The sequence below is a fragment of the Pogona vitticeps genome, chromosome 2 (assembly GCF_051106095.1).
Source record: "Pogona vitticeps strain Pit_001003342236 chromosome 2, PviZW2.1, whole genome shotgun sequence".
Taxonomy (NCBI): Eukaryota; Metazoa; Chordata; class Lepidosauria; order Squamata; family Agamidae; genus Pogona; species Pogona vitticeps.
In genome coordinates, this window is record NC_135784.1 from 74,249,642 (window position 1) to 74,265,062 (window position 15,421).

Consider the following 15,421-nt stretch of genomic DNA (forward strand, 5'->3'; position numbering starts at 1 on the left):
GATATTCTGGGCAATTTTAATGGTTCTCTGTAGAGCTTTTTTGTCCGCTACAGAGCTATTCCCAAACCATGCCAGAATGCCATAGGTCAGGACACTCTCAATGGTGATACGATAGTATGACAGAAGTAAATGCTGAGATAAATTTAACTTGCCAAGCATTCTCAGGAAATACAGCCTCTTCTATGCCTTCTTCATTAGCATGTTGGCATTTATGGTCCATGAGAGGTCCTCTGAGATGTAAGTACCCAGAAATTTAAAACTACCAACTCTCTCCACTTCCTCACCATTTATGTACAGTGGTAAATGTACATTTCTCTTCCTCCTAAAATCAATTATGAGTTCTTTAGTTCTTCTGCTACATTTCTCTGCACAGGTCACTGTTGTATAAATTCAAGGGATCATTAACAAACTCAGTGTTGTGCCATTTACGTCACACATCAGAACACTAAGAACAGGAGTAGCTTAGAAAAAGTAATACAACTGGAATGACTGTATATTAGTGTCAACTACAGCAAACAAACAGGACTGTTGTAGCACCTTCAAGATTAAGAGGTTTTATTTGGCTTTTGCAGATGTTAGCCCACTTCTTCAAATGCATAGTGTAAGAACTCAGTAGATAGGGTGAAAGGCCTTATTCCATACACCTGAAGAAGCACATATAAGTCTACAAAAGCTTATCTTTCAAGATCCATAAGATTCTTTGTTGTTTTTTTGCTGTGACAAAAACCAATAACATCTTCTTGAGAAATAAGACTGAGATGCAGCACCTTTTTACAGTTTTTGTAAATGTAATTGTTACAGCTCATTGAGCATTGAGGTGCATGACCCTAAAACCCCACAATACATACACATAAGGACAATGAGCTCAAGGTATCTGTTAAAGTACAACAGAATATGGTGTCCATCCAATCTCACTGCAGTCAAGGTACATAGCATATACAATGGAATAAGCAAAATGTGACCCATGGATCACATGAGCCCAAAATGTGGCTTCTCAGCCCCTTCCATTCCTCAAAAAAAATTTAAAATCTTGTTTTAATTTAAAAACATGCTCAGAAAATCTCCAGCAATAGTGGTGGCCCCATTTCCAATCTGTTGCTTTAAATGGCCACTAAAGCTTGGGGCAGGAGGGAAAGGTCTCAACAGAAAAAGGACTTTAAAAATATGTTTAGGTTGGGTAGGGTGTGAGTTTGGCCCTCCAAGATCCCAGGGTGGGCATGTGCGACCATTGGACCGCCATAGGTCCTCCAACTCAGTCTAAGTATTTGGGCACACAAGACAGAAATAACCAGCAACTGCCTCATCCATCATTTAGCACTAAAAATAATGTAATATAGTGGTGCCTCGACTTACGAGCGTCCCTACTTACAACCATTTCGAGTTATGACCAGCTCCGGCCGCAAAATTTTGCTTCAACTTGCAACCGGAGCTTCGAGTTCCAACTGGAAAAAAAAGGCAGGGAATTCGGCCCCAAATGCTAACTGTTGGTGGCAAAGAGGCTGCTTCTTTGTAGCTCTTTGATCCCAACGGTTAGAGAGTGTGCATTTGCAGGGAGGCTTCGGACTGCCTGGTTTCTGCTTCTGAGTGAGTACATACAGGGTTTTTTTGCAATGTGGGTTTGGACTGGTTATGTTTCTGTGCTGTGATGTTTTTTTGTTTGTTTTTGGTGTGTGTTTTTTCTAGCCTCAGTGCATTCAGATGGGACTTGCAGTGTTGTTTTTTGTTTTTTTGGTGATTTTTTTTCTGGCCGGAACAGAGTAATGGGATTTCAATGCATTCCTATGGGAAATGGTGCTTCGATTTATGACCAATTCGAGTTACATTCCATCTTCTGGAATGGATTAAGTTTGTAAGTCGAGGCACCACTGTCTTTTCATGGCACTCAAAATCAGCTGCAAGAGGCAGCTGCCTAACTCTGTCTTTAAAAAATAGCCCATTTTAACTGTCTTTTCAGTCTTGCAAGCAGATATATGATGCACATTTATCTATCACACTGTATCTTTTGATGGTCATTAATAATGCAATTGTCTGTCATTATGATCATTATTAGTGTAAGTTCATCCTTTAGGCTTCTGTTCTTGGCACAACCCCTGTAAAAATTCCCACTGTCATAGAACACTCAGGCTAGGGTAAGGAAGGCTCTTTATTGTCTTTGGCTTCAGTTTCCTTACATGATGTCTTTTGACAATACTTCCCCCTTCACAACTGACTCTGAATCAAGAGCCTTGTGGCGCAGTGGTTAAACTGCTGTACTGCAGTCAAAACAGTGCTCACGACCTGGGGTTCAATCCCAGGTAGCTGGCCTCAAAGTTGACTCAGCCTTCTATCCTTCCGAGGTCAGTAAAATGAGTACCCAGTTTGCTGGGAGAGGGGCAATATGTAGCCTGCGTAACTAACTTCTAAACCACCCAGAGAGTGCTTGAAGCGCTATGGGGCGGTATATAAGCAGCACCCTTTGCTTTTTTTGCTTTGTTTTTTAAAGGACTTAGTTGCCATTTTAGTGAAGTTAGGCAAACACCAGCAAAGAATATGTACGCTAACATCAAACAAAGCAGACTGCCTGTTCTTCATGGACGAGAAGTGATATGCTGTGATGGAGAAACTGGTAAAGGGAATGAGAACTGCTTTATTATGGAATGGACACCCTCCTCTCCCCACTACACCTGGACATTTCCTATATGTAATATAGTGTAGCTGCCTGGCAGCCCCAGAGTAAGAACCATTTATGTAACTAGTGTGGTTGTAAGGGGATAGATAGATTAAAAATGCCTTCATTATGAACAGGTCAAGGCGCTGCCCAAGGTATGATAAGCTTATGACATTCCCAAGTTTGCAATATATATCGTATAAAGTGTCAACGAAAAGGATGCTGAACTATTCAGATCCAGAAATACTCCTCTCCCACCCAAGACACACGAAAGCTCTATGCAGTATGATATTGCCCCCAAAGTGTCGGGTGGACTCCAAAAAAAAAAAGGGGGGGTGAGAATAATCCCATTTAGCTCCAACAGATGCTGTCTGAAAACATATGCAAAGGCAGAAAGAGCAGGAAGGTGTCTTTCTTCTTAAAAGCATTCTAGTGCTGGATTCAGGACCAGTCAGGCAAAGAAACCTCAGCAACATATGGCTAGCTCTGATAGGTCGTTTTGCCTATGCCCAGAAAATGAGTCCAAGACTTTCATTCACATACACACGAACACACACACGAACACACACACACTTGGACAACAGATGCATTTAAAACATTCTCAGCTAAAAAAGTGTCTTATTCCATTCAAACACTAAGGAATCATACCTTCTGAGGAAAATGTCTGCCTGCATTTGTCCTTACTTCTGCTTATGCCTTTTGGTAGCTGTGGTATCTACCCCTGCATCGCACTGGATCGACAGCATTGCGCCTCCAGGGCAGCCTCTCCGATCATCTTAAAAAGCCACCTAGAAAACTATTGTATGGGGAGGGGGTGCATGGGGAGGGGGATTCACCAAACTCAGGCAGAGGCATTTTCCATGCATGGGACCCTTTACTGCATGAAAGGCGATAATTAACCTCTGCTTTGTATGTTTATTTTGTTTATGTAATGTTTTTAAAAAGCCTATTACAATTTCAAGATTAATAAATCAACATGTCACTGCATTTGTGTACATTTAACTAACAGTGGTCCAGAAGAAGGAGTCTTAATCTTTCAGATGAATGCAGATGCTTAATACAAATGGAGAAAAGAATGAACATTTATCATTCTTGTGTACTAAGTTGCCAGTAAACACAGACTTTTCTGTGTGCAAATATATGAAAATGTGTATCACAGTCAATGTGATGACCCCCTGACCTCTCCAAATCATAAAAAGTGAGGACAAATTCAAGTGAACATTATCTGAATGCTCAGTCAAATCAAAAGATCATGGGGCTTCTTAGGTCAGATGCTTGCTCTTATGCTCTTTCTGTTTAGCATGGGAACATTTACTGCTAGAGAACCAAGAGTGAATTTGAGTTGTTTTTTCTCCAGGCAGTGACTGCCCTGATTCCTTAATATAGCTACACTTTTTATTTTTATTTTTAGTTTTTTTAGAAAACTAATAAAGCATGGTGACCACCAGTGATTTTTTTTTCATTTGAACAATGTCTTATATAAGGGCTATTCAGTCCCATGCTACGGTCACAGTTTGCGTGTACATTCATGTGGCTATCTATGCCTACAGTGCCAGTTTGCCATTTCTCAGGCCAGAATTATTAATTTGGTTGCCGAACCATGTTTGGAAGCATCAACTACCTTGTCTTCACTGTAGAAGAATTTTGGAAAGGGGCGATTACCATCCTCCTACCTAGGTGATGCCCTGGCTATGGACTTATATAGCAGTGATTGCACCAAGTAGATTTACCATAAGGTCACAGAGCAATGCTGTTCAGGGACCCCAGGCAAGCAATAGCACTATTGGGCCCTGACAGGGTAATGGGGACTTGTTAGCTGCCCAAGAAAGCTGGTTGCTGGTGCCTCATCTGGACTGCATCATTCTATGGTCCATTAATATTTGCTTATATACCTCTGAATGCTGATACTATCAGATTCAAAACCTAGCCTGTTCAGTTGAAAGAACTGAATTAAAAAAAAGAGCTGCTATGAATCAGAATACAACACACTTGGTAAGATTTACAGACCAATGGTCTGATTCTGTATAAAGTAGTTCATATGCTCATTTATTGTTTCAATGGTAACATACATCCAGGAACCAACCCAGGGAAAATGCAGCTAGAGAGACTTGCATGTGGACAGAGAAATGATGAATGCCCATCCTTTCATTTATGCAAAAAGAAAAAGAAAAACCACCTCACAATAAAAAATAATGTTGGATGGAATTGCAGAACTTTTGCATATCACTCCTTCACTCTGTATCAGATTTAAAACAAGGAACTGGCAATCCAAGACTTAAACTGTATCATTGCAGGTGGAGGTTGCAGGTGGGAGATGTGGACATCATGGAATAAATGGCCCTTTGCAGCAGTGGCCCTGTACTTGGGGAAACATGCATCACATCTGTTGAAGTATGTAAGGCCCTATCACTATGGGCTATTGTTAACTACACTGCAATGACTCATCTGTAGAAAATAAATTTCTTGTTGGTGGGTGTACCTTGCTTCTTAATGTGCAATATTTTATTGCAGTAATCTTATTTATTTTATTCAATTGTAGAGCTTGGAAACTACATTTTAATACGTTAACATTACATGTGCTCCTGTTTTTCTCTTAAGAGGCAAAATGAGAGCAATTCAACTCATGTCTTCAAGGTAGCATTTTAAAACTAATGTACCAATATTTCTACTTTAAAATCAATAGCCATGACTTTGTCCTCTGCTGATGGCAGATGCGTAGGTATGCAGTCCACACCTACACTCCAGCTGAAGTGACTCACACAGGTCAAAGACTGGCTCTGTACAAAACCAATAATGCTTAGACTTGTTAAGGATGGATGAGAAGCTAAAACTAAAAAAAGTGACAGAGACAGAGTCAAAATCCTGAATGCAACTTTTCACAATTATTATTCAGAGAGAGAAAAGAACTATTGTAATGATCAGTGCTAAGAAACAGAAGAGGGAAAAGAGAAAAAAGCAGATAGTTCATTCACATGATCCAAGAAATCAATGGAGAATTTAAACCTAGACTTGGGATGCTCAAAGATCAACAGAGGAACATACTATCTGACCAAGATGAAGGAAAGGAAAGGTGGAAACAATATAATTACTATGTAGAAGTGCTACACAGATGATAGATTCCTTTGAAGAGGAATCCTGTAATAAAGAATTTTAGAAAGTGAAAGCTCTTCTCTCAGCTTTTCGAAAAAATAAATCACCAGTAGTAAATGGGATACCAATAGAACTATTCCAAGCTACAGAAACAGATTTTGAATCTGTCAAAATCCTAATAAGAATATGCCATAAAATATGAAAAGCAAAACAATGGCCAACAAACTGGAAATGTTCAATATTTCCCTTCCCACAAGAAGGGAAAAACCAAGCGGACCATGAAAAGCTATGGATTGTTCTAAAAGAAATGGGTGTACCTCAACAACTGAATGTCCTAGTGAGCAACCTATATTGTGGACAATAAGTTATTGTTAGGTCAGAATATGGAGAAACAGAATGGTTTTCCATTGGCAATAGTGTCATACAAGGATGTACGTTATCACATTACCTGTTCAATTTGTATGCAAACGATATCGTATAGAAAGTTGGATTAGGTTCAGATGGAGTGAAAATTAGTGAAAAGAACATCAATAATTTAAGATACACAGATGATGTCATATTATTAGAACATCAGTGACTAGAAATGACTCTTAAGGAAGATGAAAGAAAAAAGCATATTGCAGTTGAATGTTAAGAAGACAGAAATTATTACTACAGAACTATCTAATTTAAGTGTTGACAATGAAGAAATGGGAATGGTAAAAGATTTTGAATACCTCAGTTCAATCATCAACTCAAAGACTGAGATTTGGAAAGTCAACAATGAGAGAACTATAAAAGATTATCAAGTGTAAGGAACAGTCAGTGGAGACAAGGACCAAGATCATCTACACTATTGTATTTCCGATCAGTATGTACAAGTGTGAAAGCTGCAAGATGAAGAAAACCAATAGGGGAAAAATGATTTGTTTGAATCAAGGTGCTAGGGCAAACTGCACAGTCCAGGATGTCCCCAGAAGAAGGGAATTGTAAATTACTTCTGAGTACTCCCTACATATAAAAGTCTAAAAAGAGTCACCGGAAGTCAGGATTTATTTGATGGCATAAGATGACAATTCCCCTTTTGGAGAGCTTTGCAAATACCACAGGCCACCAGAAAGACAAACAAATGAGTCGTAGATCAAATCAAACCTGAACTCCCTCTGGAAACAAAAATGACAAATCTGGGTCTACTGTACTTTGGGAGCATCGTGAGAAGAGAAGACTGCCTGGAAAAGACAATAATGCTAGGAAAAGTTGAAGGCAGCAGGGAAAGAAGACCAGATATGAGATGCATTGCCTCCATAAAGGAAACCACAGCATTGTGTTTGCATGAACTGAGCAGGCTGTTAACTACACTCATCCAAAGGAGGCCACTCATTCATAGGGTCACCATAAGTCAAACTGGCAACTTGATGTCACATAACACCAAAAAAGATGTACTGCATAAGTCATGTTGCAGCAAGACCAGTCACTTGGCTTTTTTTATACATATAAACGTGACCAACTTTACCAAAGCATAACGTTGAAGTTTGTTTTCTTCTTTGTATCTTGAACCCTTGGTTCAAGGACTGCCATGTGCCCTTTCTCTTCAAATGAGATTTTTGGATGCTGTGTCATACTACTTCTCTTTCCTTCATATTCTCTGTTGGATTCAAATATGTCACTACATGACTAGGAGCCTAAGGATCTATAATTGTGCCACAGCATCTTATCCAGAGTAAGGCACTGCAGTATGACTATGTCCAGTAGGACATATGTTATTGGTACAAATGAAAGACAGAATGAGTTTGTCTCCTATTTGTCGTGTGGATTAATTCACCTATGACTCACTAACATGGGGGCATTTGAACATCAACTTTGCAATACGTCCAGAATATCCTCCTGCAGGACATCTCTGCGATATCATTACATTGATCTAGTGGTAGGTGTTAGCAATGTTGTCTTGAATCACAGGGGTCAGGCTGCCATTACAGTGGTGCCTCGCATAACGTTTTTAATTGGTTCCAAAAAAAAAAACCTTATGCGAAAAAAACTTTATGCGAAACACCATTTCCCATAGAGATGCATTGGAAACCGGTTAATCCGTTCCAATAGGCACGGATTGCCGTCCTTAAGCGAAAAAACCCATAGGAAACATCGTTAAACGATACAATGTATCCTCCATTGGAATGTATTGTAGCTGACTCAATAGGTTTCAATGGCTTTGCGAAGTCAATTTTTGCAAAATTAAGTGTGTCATAAAAGGGTCAAAAATGGTTTTAAATGCTTGGATTAGCTTCTGCACCCTCTAAAACGGATGCAAAAGTTAATTTGGCTTTGATCTGACTTTTCGTTAATTAATGGTGAATTTTTTTCCCCCAACTTTTGACAGCTGTCAAAATCTGACAGCTCCATTATTTCCTATGGGGGAAGAAAAAAATTCACAAAAAATTAATGAAGACTCAGCAACTGTTCTAAATTCTTGGGTTCGTTAGAGGACCCCCTAAGTTGTGTGCAAACCTGATTTGGCTTTGATCTGAACTTTCGTTAATTTTTTGTAAATTGTTTTCTCCCCCATAGGAAAGCATGGAGCTGTCAGATTTTGACAGGTCCATTGGTTCCTATGGGCCAAAAAACAAAAATTCACAAAAAATTAACGAAACGTCAGATCAAAGCCAAATCAGGTTTGCACATGACTTAAGGGGTCCTCTAACGAATCCAAGCATTTAGAACCGTTTTGGACCCTTCTAAGACACTTTTTAAATTGAAAACAAAAAAAACGTTAAGCGAAGCAGGGGACCTAAAACCAAAAACGTTAAGCGAAGCATGGTCCCAAAAACGCTATGCGAAAATCGCCCATAGGGAAAAACGTTATACGAAGCACAATCTGCCTCTGAAAAAATAAACGTTAAGCGAAAAAAACGTTAAACGAAGCAAACGTTAAGCGAGGCACCACTGTATTTTTGTTTGTGCTTTAGGGAGCAGTTTGTTCCTTGTGTTCTGGAATAGGTGACTTTAAAATACTACACTCTTTGAAACAAGGTTGTAGTGGCCTGTATATTCCCTCCCCAGTACAATGGAATACAGGGTTGGTCTGCCCATCTATTGAAATGCTTTAGACCAATGGATCTGCCCAGTTAATTGGCTAAAGTAGCAAAGCTAAATTACATAATTGTAAACTTTTCTAACACCCCTTCTCTAATAATCCTAATAGCAAGCTTTCTATATATGGTTGAGAAATTAGGTGCAACAAATCCGAAATATTTTGTGTGTATACGATCCACATGCCACACTGAAGCTAATAGCAATGCTCCAAATTATTTTAATGGGTCTTGCATCAATTATTTTTCTTGTGGTAGTTTAAAATGCAGGAAGAATCATATATCTATGTAGGAGGAACATCAACTGGAAGTGATTAATATACGTCATTATGTTTATGACTTTTAAGTACAGTTGTCTATTTTCCTGTATCTGATTATTCATGCATGCATGCTCCCACATCTCCTTGTGCAAAGTCAGCATTGATTAATCATTCCACACATATTCACTTCTCAGTATTATTCCAGACATCCAATTGTAAATATAACTTTGGGCTATACAGATGGAGTGTCACTTCTAAGCTGAAAACAGAGATAATACACTGCTTTTTCTAGCAATGGGTATGCACACATATGCACTACCTTTGACTTCTGTTCAAAGAATAAATGCCTAAACTGAAATGAAAGGAGCTGTGCATTTATATCAGATATCACTCTGTATGAATAGTTTCTCAAAAATAATAAAACAATCGTTGACAAAGGAGGAGAGCATCAGCAATTCTACTTATCTTATAAAAACATTATTTGAGACGGATTAATATCGAATAGTGAAACCATTTTTAGTCCCAATAAGATAGCCCTTTCATATTTTCAGAACACTTTCACTAACAATTGACTTGGTGGACCATCTGTACTGTTGTATACCTATTTTTAGCAAAGGCAAGAATAAATAAAAGCTTGCTGTTCACCTCCATGCATGAGTCAGAAATAGCCAATATCAGGCAGCAGCCAAACAAAGCCTCTTTATTCATTCTAAGGTTTTGTGCAAAGAAAGCGATAACAAAAGTAAGAATCACGAAACAAGAAGCTAACCCTTGCATTCCCTTAATGCTTTGCCTTTCCTATTCCAAAAATGTAGGTTTAATATAACAACTAAACATTAATTGCCCACTAAGAGTGCATTGTCTGATCAATAAAACTACAATAATAGATTCAGACTCCAGGATGATTTTATTGATTGGTTTTGTTTCGCTTCAATTGCTGTGGCAGTAGCTGGATATTATATTAAAAACGGGCAATTCCACTGAATTTATGGTTGTTCTTTCTCTCTTGCCAGATATCCTTTTGTCATATACAATATGTCTTGGGTGAATCAAGGGGAGAGAGGAGAGGAGATTTGAATTCCCCCCTCCCCCTGCATCTCCCATTGCCACCCCCATATTGTTTCAAGGAGTGTTCTCTTCTTTCAGATTTTTCAAGGGGGGTGGGGAACCACAGGGAAAATGAGGGCTACATGAAACCCACAACCCCTTTTTGTCCAGAAAGAGTACTGTGTGAGTCAAGTTCCACCCACAGGAACTCTGGCTGTAAATCAGCTTCACTGACTTCTTCGATATCAACAGATTTAAACACAGTATGAGTACTTGTTAAGATGCTCTAAGGCACTTTTCTGTAATATGTGGAAAGTTATTTAAGTGGAATCATTTGTTCATCACTTTTCTGTCCATCAGAGCTCCCAAGATAATTTACAGCAGATTAAAATAATCAGTAACAAATTAAAAGTACTCCAATTTTTTCAAAAATTCAAATTAAATCTCTTGCATGAGTGGCCCAACCCAGGTGGCTTTGGGCATGCACTGTACACATTCTCACACTGATCTGCAGTATGTCCCCTCCTCCCAGATTCATGCTGTGAGGGGTGCTGAAAAGTATTGAGCCTTACCCATAAAAATTGAGTTAGAAAACTGCACATTGCAGGGTGTATTGGCCAATTTGTCTATATTCAATGGTGCAGAAATCAACTACCTATGATTTTAACTTTTCATTTTCAGTGAACATGGCAGCACCTCCAGAAAAGTTCGATGTGGTACAGCATAGGACTATAATCAAGTTCCTTTTGAGATAAGAAGGGAATTCTGCTGGTGGACTACCTCCAACAGGGTTCAACCATCAATGCAAAATATTACTGTGCTTTATTGACGAAGCTGAAGCAAAAATCAAGGAAAAAATGTTGAGGAAAGCTCTCCAAAGGTGTCATCCTGTTGCATGACAACGCCTCGCCACACACTGCAGGTGAAACAGTGGCAAAACTGACCTCCTTAGGCTTTCAAGTGATGCCCCATCCACCCTATTCTCCTGCCCTGGCTCATCTGTTCCCCAAACACAAGAAACACCTAAAGGGACAACAATTTGGGAGTGTTCTGGAGGCAACAAATGCTGCAAATGAGTGGTTACACCAGCAATTGGAAGGATTTCACTTGCAGGGACTTAAGAAGCTGCAGGACAGATGTCACAAGTGTGTTGACTTCCTGGGGAATATGTAGAATAGTGTGGCAGTTACAGCATTATAGCTCAATTTTTTTCTGGGTAAGGCTCAATTTATTTTATTGATTGATTGATTGATTGATTGATTGATTGATTGATTGATTGATTGATTGATTGATTGATTGATTGATTGATTGATTTGATTTGATTTGATTTGATTTGATTTTTACACCGCCCCTCTAGACCATGTCTACTCGGGGCGGCTTACAAAATAAAACAGAACAGTATAAAAATACTTGTCAGCACCCCCTTGTAGTATTTGCAATGAGTGAGGCAGGGAGCCAATGGCTTGAATGAACAAATGATCCTGAAGATCAAATAAAACGACTACAGTTTTTCTCATTAAAAAAACTGAACTAGAAAGAATAAACACAAAACATAAATGCCTGATACATTTAGCCTGTCCTATTTGGCACTCCAAAATCTGTAGCAACCAAAGCATTAATTCTGATGAGAATGCAATCACCCAAAACACTAGTAGCATGGAAGCACAGATGGCCAAGTGCTCATAAATCAGAAGAAGGAACTATGATAGTAAAACTTGAAGCCAAAGCTGTACTGGAATTGAAAGAAAACACTCCATTTTAAAATAGAGAAAGAAACAGGAAAGAACAGTTCAGAGCAGTCAATTGTAGTGCTTTCACTTTCAAGGCCCTATAAATTTGGAAGGAAGTGTTGGGCTTTATAACTCACTGGCGGGAACACCAAAATTGACAGGTTCCATTTTAAAAAAAGTACCACTTTAATATATGTCTATAAACACATAAGGATGAATTCACTAAGCAATGTACTTTCGTTCTTCAGATGGAGGAATCACCCTCAGATGGGGATTTCCAATAGGGGGTAGGGATTTAAAAATAAAAAGAGGACAACCGACTTGTAATAGAATTGATCACTTAGACAGAGGTTGCACGAGTCGGGATTATCAGTGGCAGTCACTTTATTCAAGTTTCCCTGGCTAATAATTTGGAACAGATCTTTGTGTTGACATATAATGATCTATGCTGTGTAATCCCTGGCATGGTGCAAAACACCGAAATTTATTATTAAGCCCTAAAAATCCGTTCTCCCAGCTCTTGCTATCCTGTTGGCTAGCAATACTAGCTCTGTAAAAAGGCACAGGGGAGCTGCTGTGAGCAATGGTATTCTTAAAGACATGTTGACTCAGCATTCAGTATCTTAAAATTCCACATAGCTAGGGGTTTTTTTTTCATTTGGATTTTGTTTTCCTCCTATGATACGTTGCCACATGCTGTTTTTCAAAGCACATCATAGAAGAGGCTACTATAAGAGGCTGTTTGCAGAATCCATATTCTTGCCAGAGCAGCCACATGAAGCCACTTTTGTTTCTCTTTGATTTGAGGTTTAAAAGTTGCAGTCAAGTTGATATGTGGAAGAAGATTAAGCCAGCACTTTGTATTTCTCTTGCACACCAGCTGCAACCATACTTCGGCAACCTCTAGTTATACCTGCATTAGACAGCATGCCCTTCAAAGGCTACGTGTCTAATTACCTGCTTTTGAAAGGGGTCAAAGAGGCCACTTAGCCAGAAGCAGACTTACTCACTCTCCAAAATATGTGTGGACTTTTCCAATTATCACTTTTCTGCACACGCAAACAATGGTGACGGAGTAATATCAGTTCAAAAAAAGCACCTGTTGGATTCTGCCCTTAGCAAATAGTGTTTTTATGAAAAGGGTTTTAACAGTACTAATTTTATTGTAAGTCTGTCATTTAGAGCCGGGGTCCCCAACTCCTGGGCCGCGGCCTGGTAACAGACCATGGCCTTGGCAGGACCGGGCCACGGAGACATATCTCCCACCCTCTTAAATGTATGCTCCCCCTGCGTGCACACAAGCATGCATGGCCCCCACATGCATGCACGGATGCCCCGCCCACACACACGTGCACACATAGGTGATCCACCCACCTACACATGTGTACGGTTGCCCCACCCACTCATGCATGTTTGCCCCTGCCCACCCATATGTGCATGTATGGGTGTCCCACCCCTGCATACAGGTGACCCACCCCCCACGCACAGACACTGCCCCCGGGGCCCCCCAACCAGTCCGTCGTTTGGAAAAGGTTCGGGAGTACTGTTTTAGAGGGCAGTCCTGTTTAGAATAAAAGCCCACTGAATTAAACAGGACTTTCCCTCCTGCCAGAAAAAAAATATACATAGGATTATGTTTGGGCACAGCTGTTCTGCCTTACACTGATACACAGAGAGAGTTCTGCTAACAACCTCTATACTCTCTTCCATGACATTTTCCTTCCGTGGTGAGAAGTTCCCTCCTCTCTTTAACTGAAATTGGAAAGATTTAACCATATCAGTCACAAGATCAGCACAGATCTGCACCTCCTCCTAGGGCATGCTGGGGAAATGAATGTGCTTAGCTTGCTATGTCTCTGCCACCTCCAACAGGCTCTGCTTCCTTGTGCTCTGCTGGTGAAAAACATATCACAGGAAAGCTCCCTGCAAGAAGGTTAGCTGGGGGCTACTAGTCTAAGGGCTATCCTGCTAGTATGCCTCCATTTCTACTGCTAAAAGTGACTCTTACACCATTTCCCAAAGTCCCTCCAGCAATCTTAACCATGCTGGTCAGATTGCTTGCATATTCTTTATCATGAACCAATCTAATAATTAAGCAGGAGTCATTCTCATATATCTGGATTAGTATCCGTTTCCCCTTTCCCCCTCAGAAAACATACACAAGAAAAAAAATAAATAACAGCAGAATATTTGAAAAAAGTTAATTTTTTAAAAAAAATACATAATACAATTGGAGTCGCACAGAAACAACTGTTCAGTGAACTAATCAAAGACACTGAGCTGTCTCCTTCCTATTATACCTCTTCTGTTGCCAGAAATGAATCCGAATATGTATAATGTGTAAGATAATGTTAATTAAAGCATAGTAATAATTATCTGGCCAGTTTAAAGATCCAAAATGGGAACGTAAATGGTTGTTTCAGTCCTAAAGGCTAGAGTGAGGAATTTAAAAAATTACTGTCCTTGCCTACAAGGAAAAAAATTATCAGCAGTGATGGTGAACAATTTCATGACATGCTCAATATGATCTTGCACTGATAAGAAAGCTGTGTCAGATAAGTCTGTTCAAAACTATGCAATTCAAGTTATTTGTGAAACGGAAGGAATCGGCCCAAACTAGGCTGTCAACTGTTTTGATTCAGAACCTAAAGCACTAAATAGGTGGTTTGCATCTTTCTTAACAATCAATCAGTCCTCCTATTTTTGCTCTCTTACACACTCTCTGTGTGTGTGCATGCATGCTTGTCTCTCTGTGTGTATGTACTGTATATGCACACTTTGCTTATCACAGAGAAAATACACTAGAAACCATACAGGCAAATTACAAAGACTTCAGGGGAGGAAAAAGAACTCTTTGTCTCACTTTTGGCTGGAGGTGAGGAAAGTTGCTCATTTTATGAGACATCTACAATGCTCTGAATCATACAAATAATATATGTGTTCCCGTGACAAGAGCTAAAAGTTCAGCTATAAATTAAAAAGAAATTGTGAGTATCTGATCCTAGGCCATTACTGTGTGGTATAATTTCATCCTGCAATTCACCAGGAAGTAAGCACAAACGAAACCAAGCAAGAACTCTTTAAAAGATAAAAAGTGGTTGCATATTTAAGAAAAGAATCTGCCAATACAAAATAGATCAGCATCAGAATCCTCACTACAAGTCCACCACAAGAGTTCGTAGGTTTGGTAATGTCAAGAAATATACTGGAAATTCATGGAAAACTTCATGCTATGAATTTTTTGAATAAGAAAGGCATGGATATCAACTCTTTGAAGGAAGAATGCAAAAAGATAATAGTTCTTGATTAGCTGCAGCTAATTTCAATCACAAAACTCACCCGAAAGCAGCATTGGATCTTTGTCAATGGATTTACGGACTTGATCTGACTCTCCAGTTAAAGAACTTTCATCAATTTTTAGGTCATTTCCTTGAATATACACCCCATCAGAAGGCAGGAGGTCACCTAATAGTATGGAATAAAATAAAATAAACTTAGTGTTTTGGTCACCATAAGTTAGCATTTACTTGATGGCACATGATTATTATTGATGATGATGATAGTTTTTTCTAAAATGTGTGAATC

General features: G+C 39.3%; 1 protein-coding gene across 40 annotated transcripts in view; it reads right to left on the minus strand.

The window, feature by feature from the left end:
* Positions 1-15,421, minus strand: part of ATP2B2 (ATPase plasma membrane Ca2+ transporting 2) — a 522,267-nt gene that overhangs the window by 85,828 nt on the left and 421,018 nt on the right. For all 40 annotated transcript variants that reach the window (XR_013541723.1, XR_013541722.1, XR_002301733.3 and 37 more), the window contains one exon: positions 15,176-15,301. Coding sequence is in view for 36 of the 40 variants with exons in the window: in XM_078385427.1 (XP_078241553.1) it covers positions 15,176-15,301 (126 nt within the window). In the remaining 4 variants the exon portion in view is untranslated. The remainder of the gene's footprint in view (positions 1-15,175; positions 15,302-15,421) is intronic.